This window comes from Colobus angolensis, unplaced genomic scaffold (genome assembly GCF_000951035.1).
Source record: "Colobus angolensis palliatus isolate OR3802 unplaced genomic scaffold, Cang.pa_1.0 Scaffold399, whole genome shotgun sequence".
Lineage (NCBI taxonomy): Eukaryota > Metazoa > Chordata > Mammalia > Primates > Cercopithecidae > Colobus > Colobus angolensis.
In genome coordinates, this window is record NW_012117365.1 from 1,942,876 (window position 1) to 1,951,266 (window position 8,391).

The 8,391-nt window shown below is 38.4% G+C and overlaps 1 protein-coding gene across 1 annotated transcript in view; it reads right to left on the reverse strand.

The window, feature by feature from the left end:
• The window catches only part of RLF (rearranged L-myc fusion), an 87,618-nt gene that overhangs the window by 53,784 nt on the left and 25,443 nt on the right, over nt 1-8,391 (reverse strand). Inside the window, exons 2-3 of the mRNA XM_011955220.1 lie at nt 4,951-5,105; nt 3,322-3,403 (exon numbers count right to left, since the gene is read on the reverse strand). Of these exons, the coding sequence (XP_011810610.1) occupies nt 3,322-3,403; nt 4,951-5,105 (237 nt within the window). The remainder of the gene's footprint in view (nt 1-3,321; nt 3,404-4,950; nt 5,106-8,391) is intronic.

Genomic DNA, 8,391 nt, shown 5'->3' on the forward strand with positions numbered 1-8,391 from the left:
TTTAAAAAAAAAAAAAAAACTAGGATGGGGCCAGGCACAGTGGCTCATGCCTGTGATCCTAGCACTTTGGGAGGCCGAGGTGGGTGGATCACCTGAGGTCAGGAGTTCAAGACCAGTGTAGCCAACATGACAAAACTCTGTCTCTACTAAAAATACAAAAAATTAGCCAGGCGTGGTGGCGCCAGCCTATAGTTCCAGCTATTCAGGAGGCTGAGGCAGGAGAATCACTTGAGCCTGCGAGGCAGAGGTTGCAGTAAGCCATGATTGTGCCACTGCACTCCAGCCTGGGTGACAGAACAAGACTCCGTCTCAAAAACAAATAAATAACTAGGATGTTTTCACTAAGTAAAAGAGTGCCTTTAAAATGTTTTCCTGAATTCCTCCCTGGTAAAATTATCACCACAATTCAAGATAGGTGATATGTTGCATTACTGTTGGATATTTGGAGTGCCCTACTATTAGGATCACTCATATTACTAGCAGACTCTGAAGACTTGAAAGATGGCCCTGGTGGAGGCTGATTTAATTATTTTTTGTTTTTTTTGTTTGTTTGTTTCCTTTGGAGATGGAATTTCTCTCTTTTTGCCCAAGATGGAGTGCAATGGCGTGATCTTGGCTCACTGCAACCTCTGCCTCCCAGGTTCAAGCGATTCTCCTACCTAAACCTCCCAAGTACCTGGGATTACAGGCACCTGCCACCACACCTGGCTAATTTCTGCATTTTTAGTAGAGATGAGGTTTCACGACGTTGGCCCAGGCTGGTCTTGAACTCCTGACCTCAGGTGATCCACGTGCCTGAGATGCCCAAAGTGTTGGGATTAAAGGCATGAGCCACTGTGTCCGTTGATTTAATTATTTTAAAGCCACCGGTGCTGCTTTCTTTTAAAGAATTCTGCAGTATTCACACAAGCTGCCTATTCCTCTAACAGGAATTACAGGAGTATTACTTAGTGACACAAATCGTTAAATAATTGCTTAAATTCGTCTAAAAACTTGCTATTTAAATGATAGGTGACTCTAAAATCTAAGTTATTAGCTCAGCAAACAAACAAAATGTATTTACCAATAGTTTGTTCATTAAAGTTCAAGGGTGAGGGAAAAGGAGTCGGAAAATTAATTCAGTATAAATGATGACGTGTATGTCTCACTGTCCTCTACTACTACTGGGGATTATTGATTACGATGAGCTTGTTCCCATGTTCTAAAATTCTTACTTGTTTCCCTTATTTTAGACTGCTGAAATTCTCTAGCAACATGAGCTTCCATTTATGTCAACATTTCTTTGGAAACTATAAGCCAAAAATGTTCACAGGCCTAAGAATATAGTTTAGTATTCACTCAAGTGAAAACCACAAGATATAAAGTCTCCCCCATCTGCATTTGCTGCCTTGTCCATTTATAATATAAAATAAAAATTAAGGGTTTTTTATCTTTTGGATTTCAACAGGGATCATGTCTTAACATTTATTTGTACCCCTACTACATTTATTTACTGAATACATGTTAAAAAATATATCCTACACATCTGATAAACCTGAAAAGGCTTACACACTTTTAAGCTGAAAAGTGGAAAAAGAGGCAACTATTTTATTCAAGCAAGCTATCTAAGAAAAGAATAAAGAAATGTGAGAGATTTCTCTCTAAAAGGGATAGAGGTTGAGTATCCCTAATCCAAAAATCTGAAATCCAAAACGTTCCCCAAATCCAAAACTTTCTAAGCATCAACATGATGCTCAAAAGAAATGCTCACTGGAGCATTTCGGATTTTCAGATTAGGGATACTTAACTACTAAGTATAATGCAAATATTCCAAAATCCAAAATACTCCCAAGTATTTGAGATATGGGATACTGGAACAGTATTAATATAGTAGTAATAGTCCTAATTAGGATTTGCCCTTCTAGAATGCCATATGCCAGAACAAAACGACTGGCAGGCTTCAGAACACAGAGTGACAAAAATCAAAGTGCTACACATGAGAGATGATTTTAGCAGCTGTACAGATATGTGAGATATTAGGACTGCATTACAGGGATTTAAATAGGCCAAGAACATGACAAAGAATCCTCTTCTCACTAAAGAGAACATTATATCATTTCATTTTGGGTTATGCATTCCAGAGGAAAGAAATGTTCAGATAATGAAGTGTGTCTGTTAATGTGCATGTCTTTATTTGTGCCTACATGAAACAGGTCTAAGCTGCTATAACAGGTCTAAGCTGTGTCCTCAAGGAAGTGGTTAACAAAGTAAGCTCAGGGTTTGAAATCTGTGTGTAACTTTGGCCAAGCTAATTAACTTCTCTTCAACTGTCTCCCCATTTGTAAATGGAGATTCAAATAATCCTCACACTATAAGGTTTGTAATTTGATTAGAAGATATAAAACAAGTAACATGTAGTATAAAGCAGTGGTTGGTACATAATTAGCGATCAATAAATGAATGACAGAATGCATTTATTTTTAGAGATGAGTCCTATTATTTTAGAGATGAGCCCTGTCACCCAGGCTGGAATGCAGTGATGTGATCGTATTTCACTGCAGCCTCCGACTCCTGGGCTCAAGAGATTCTCTTGCCTCAGCCTCCTGAGTGGCTGGGACTATAGTTATGTACCACCATGCCCAGTCTATTATTTATTATGCTTTTATTTTTTTTCAGATGGAGTCTCACTTTGTTGCTCAGGCTGGAGTGCACCAGCGTGATCCTGGCTCACTGCAACCTCTGCCTCCTGGGTTCAAGTGATTCTCCTGCCTCAGCCTCCCAAGTAGCTGGGATTACAGGCGCCCACCACCATGCCCGGCTAATATTTGTATTTTCTAGTAGAGACAGGGTTTCAGCATGTTGGCCAGACTGGTCGCAAACTCCTGACCTCAAATGATCCACCTGCCTTGGCCTCACAAAGTGTTGGGATTACAGCCGTGAGCCACCACACCCAGCCGGGTATAATTCTTAAAGTGTTAGGAAGAAAAAGGTGAACCTTAGATGTAATGAAATAGTGTTTTGTATATTGAAGGTTACCAATAAGTATGCTACGAAGGATCCAAATATTGTTCCTTTATAATTGTGTATGATTTTGATAGCTTTATGCTGTGTAAACTTTGTTTGAATAATGAAACTTTTCTGTTGATTTCTACAAAACCAAATTAAAAAAAAACCATTTTTAATACATCCCCTTCAAGGGACGGGCCTTTTTGTCATTTGATGAACTTAACACCAATATATAATAAATTTGTTTTTGTTCTAAGGCTTTAATTTTAGTTTGCTAGGAGTAATTAATCAGGTGTCTTGGATATGGAAAATTTTTCTGAGTTAAAATCAACTCACCTGCAGAGACTGAAGGAATGGTAGCCAGACTTCACAAGGCAGTTCACTTTCAGATACTGAAAGCAGTAATTCAAAACAACTCCTACAATAAAAATGAGTAAGTATATAAAGGTGGTTACAGTAATAATTAAGTAGAGTATGACAGCAATACTAAAAATCTATTTTACATTTGTTTAGACTATTTTAAATGTTTTTACTCTTCAAAATTTTCTTCAGAGTTGTTATACTGACTGTTCAATCTAAAAAGGAGGAAAAAAGAAAGACCACAAGGCTTTATATTTACATTATTGCTTTAGTACATTTGGTAAGAATATAACAAGCTCTTTAGAAATCACATTCTAAGCAGTTTTATTTTGTTTATTTGGGTGTGAAGAGGCACCCATATAGGACAATTCTAATTCCAGCAGACAAAAATGGGAGCTCAAACTATTGTCAATTCAGCTGATAAAATGATAAATATATGTAACTGTTATCTATAGGTTTCTGTCACTTGCAGAGGAAGCAGGAAGACTGGCAAAGTTGTTTCCTTACCTCTAAAAAAACCAAGTGTAAGAGTTTCCTTTTTCTGACTATTATCCAGAAGACACAGAAAAGAAATAACAGGAAGATTTTTTTTTGAGAAAAGAAATGCACAACTTGAATAATGATCAACTCAAAATACCAAGGAATCAACACCTCTCTAAAACCCTGCAGAATTATCCTTTACCCCTTAGAGATTACAAAAGGTAAAACAGAAACTAAGACTTGGTAGAAGGAAAAATAGGATCATAAAACCAGGAATGCTGGTCTTCCATAAAGGGCCATTGGAGACTAGGAAGCAAAACAGGTGAGGCTAGAAAAAAAAAAAAAAAAACCATCTAGACTAGAAGTCATCTCACTAAACAATCTACAAGTTGAACAAGGTGATGCCCAGCTAAAACCGAATAGCTGTTGTATCTTTTCAATTTGCAGATGAAAATTACAATAAAGGTGTAATTTTGTCTAATATTATGCAGTTAAATATTAAAACAACAGCTAAATCATGTTTGTTTGTTTGTTTGAGACAGTCTCACTCCATCACCCAGGCTGGAGTGCAGTGGCGCCATCTTGGCTCACTGCAAGCTCCACCTCCCAGGTTCAAGCGCTTCTCATGCCTCAGCCTCCTCCCAAAGTGCTGGGATTACAGGCGTGTACCACCATGCCCACCCTAAATCATGATCTCTTTCTTGGGATGGTAATCTTATACTGTACCCTGATATTTTTTGCTAATAAAATTATTCTTAGTTCAAATATAATCAAATTGCAGAATTTCATGTTGTTTTTGCCAAGATGTTCTTCAAAGACTACCAGTTTCCAGGTATTCTGTCATTTAAATCAATCTATACCTAAGGCACAGAAATATATCATTCTCAGATTCCAAGCCTGAATAGGAAAAGAGACTCTAGTGGCAAGTTAAAGATGATGTTGCTTGGCTGGAGCTTCACTTGGACTGTATCTCCTGGCAACGTGAGTACAAAGGAAATTTCATTCAATGGTATGACTCTAACGGTGCTCTGAAGAATAAATGTGATGCCACTGTAAAGAGAAACCAGGCAAACAATACGACCAATGGTACTCAATTTTAAGAGTGATTTAAGTTCTTAAACTTACAGTACTAATCTGCCAAGCACTAAGAGGACATCTTCACATTCAGTAGTTAAGTATGGACGTGCACTGGCAAAGCTTTGGATGGCAAGTCGATATACCTCCAGAAGATACACAATATGTTCTGACGCATTCTTGTTGCTTGCATATTGCAATAAGGTCTACAAAATAAAATTAAAAATTATTTACAAATAAAAATAATGAAACAGATTGTCTTTGTCCTCAAACGCACCACATAGCTCTCCCATTTTTTTCCTAATAGATGCATATACTTTTTATTTGCCTTTTAAGGCTCTGGTTTGTTTAGAAGATTCTATTTTCATCACTTAATGAATTATTTCTGCTGAGTTAAAGAAACGGCAGAACTACTCTTTTGATATCAGAATAATTCTAAGAGTAGAGCCATAAAATGTCTAGTTGTTCTCACTATAGTTCTGGAGTTGCCATCTCTAAAATTCAACGAGTTTTCAACCATGTGCCAAGCACTGGATACATAAGAATAAGACTATGATCCCTGCCTTCTACAGCAAGAGATGAATTATTCCTGAGTGTTGACTCTCAGTTCTACAGCCCCATAAAATCCTTTTTTTTTCTGTACATACGGAATTGATTAGGCTTCCAAGGGTTAATTTATGCTAACTAATTTGTAAAAGGTTAATGTTATATTGGTATTTTTATTTTTCACTAGCCCTGTATCCTCAACAAAATACATATTTATTTTTTATAAAGTTTATGAAAAATATTAACATATAGGCCAACACCAGTTTATTTGGTTACAATGGGGGGAATAGTCCCCTTACCACACAGGGTACCCTATTCCTCATACTGTGGCATCTGAGAAGTTATCTGGCGACTAGGGAATCTAAACCAAAAGAAAATGAAACCACAATAAAGCCTGATAAATTATGTGTGTCCTATCACTAAGAATCTGTCCAAATGATGGTGGAAAGCTGGCTTATGTTCTCCCTGGACAGTGTTGAAAAACCACTGCCAAATTCATGTTTGGGGACTCTCCTTCTGAGTTCCATGGAGTTGTTTTCTCTCTTGTTCATATATATTTTCCTTCTGACAACTGATTAGGTTTTGCCTATGCTTAATTGGTATATCTAGTTAAGACCTGAAGTATGTATTATAGCCTAACACAAGCAGGATACAACCTTCTCCCTGGAATATACATTCTGTCTGACAGGGCTGGGGAGTTCCTAATAGGCTTTTGGTTGGGGATACTTCAATAGGCAAGTCTTATTTTCAGAAGGTAGCTTTAACTTGAGTGAAATACATCTTATCTGAATTCATTACCCCAGAATAACGTCTTCAAAGATTCCTAACTTCCTGTCTTTGATTTTTTTTTTTTTTGCCTAAAGAATTACAAATAGCTACAACAGCAGCGCAGGATTCTGCTGGATTTTCTGCAGCTTTAGTTTCCACACCAATGGCCCCTGTATGAGTTCTGGTAACTGACTGTTAGCATCATCTTGATTACTTTAAAATTAAAAAAAGAGAGAAACAACTTACAAGGAAATATACCATAGACCATTATACCATATACAGTAGAAGTTCTCTTAACATATTGCATTATCTGATCTTTGCATACCTGAATCACTATAGTCAGTTGAGCTATTTTTAGTATACCCACCTACTCAGTTAAGTGTCTTGCTACTTTGTCACAGTCACTTTAGATAAATGCGCTTCTGTAATTTCAGAAGAGCATCATGTCATCACTTAATCAAATCCCTAATTTTAATAAAATTAAAAAACTGAGTAGCATTATAAACTGACCCCTAAGCAATCCTGCTTCCCAGCTGAATTAGTAGAGAGAGAATGCAGAATGGGTGTCTGTTATATAAATAAGATTTCACCTAATCTCCCTTAAGAAATTTATTAAAATCAGGCAGGCACTGTGGCTTACGCTTGCAATCCCAGCACTTTGGGAGGCCAAGGCGGGTGGATCACGAAGTCAAGAGATCGAGACCATCCTGGCCAACATGGGTGAAACCCCGTCTCTAAAAACACAAAAATTAGCTGGGCGTGGTGGTGTGCACTTGTAGTCCCAGCTACTTGGGAGGCTGAGGCAGGAGAATCACTTGAACCTGGGAGGCAGAGGTTGCAGTGAGGCAGTGAGCCAAGATCGCGCCACTGCACTCCAGTCTGGCGACAGAGTGAGACTCTTCCAAAAAAAAAAAAATTATTAAAATCTATGTTACAAAAAAATTCTGGTTTAGGTCAATAAGTTACTTACTGTCTGAATGGGCTAATCTAAGAATTAAGGAGTTTCAAAAATTTGTATTTAGTGCCAGATTTTATGTTCCTTAAAGTCAGACATTATGTCTTATCAATCTTTATAGCCCTACCACTCCTCTACCCACTACCACCCCCACAGGACATTCTCAAGTCTCACTAAATGTCTGCTGAATACATTCACCATTTTATTCATTTGACAAATATTTTTCAATAGATTATCACACATGAAGTGCTAGATGCGGTGGGGGCGGGCAGACATGTGGCCTATCCTCACAGAGCTTTCAGAATGAGTCAATACAACATGATGGCTAAAACCACACATGCAAATTAACCAACTGCTAACTAAAGTATGCAAAGGGAAGGACAGAGTGCATACAGATGGGGTTAGTCTTTCCACAATCCACCTGTCCACTTAGAATGCTCTTGCCACCAATCTAATAGCTTCTGACAGACATTCCACTAGGACTTATAGAAGTTACACAATTTCAAAGATTCAATACTCTGAGGAACTTCCAGTTTGCTCTATACTAAGTTATACTTTTTATATTCCTAAATCTTTACCCCCTCATGTGTTGGTTCAAATTAAGTAGTGAAATCTCTTATACCCATTATAAGCATACTCTGGGTATGTGAAGAATGGCTGGAATAATCAATCTTCTTCGTTATCACCCTTTTTTTTTTTAATTTTTTGAGATACAGTCTCACTATATCACTGCTGGTGATCCTCCCACTTCACCCTCCCAAGTAGCTGGTACTACAGGCATGAACCACTGTGGCTGGCCAGGCTTTTATCTTTTTTTTTTTTAATGATGTCTCACTCTGTCGCCCAGGTTGGGGTGCAGTGGCGCAATCTCGGCTCACTGCAACTTTAACCTCCCAGATTCAAGCGGATCCTTCCACCTCAGGCTCCCAAGTAGCTGGGATTACAACTGTGGGTCACCAGGCCCGGTTAATTTTTCTGTCTTTAGTAGAGACGGGGTTTCACCATGTTGGCCAGGCTGGTCTCGAACTCTTGACCTCAAGTGACCTGCCTGCCTTGGCCTCCCAAAGTGCTGGGGTAAGTAACTACAGGCAAGAGCCACCTCACACCCAGCCTTTGTTTTCTTTTTGCTTTTTTTTTTTTTTTTTGAGTCGGAATCTTGCTCTGTCGGCCCAGGCTGGAGTGCAGTGGTGCGATCTCGGCTCACTGCAAGCTCCACTTCCCGG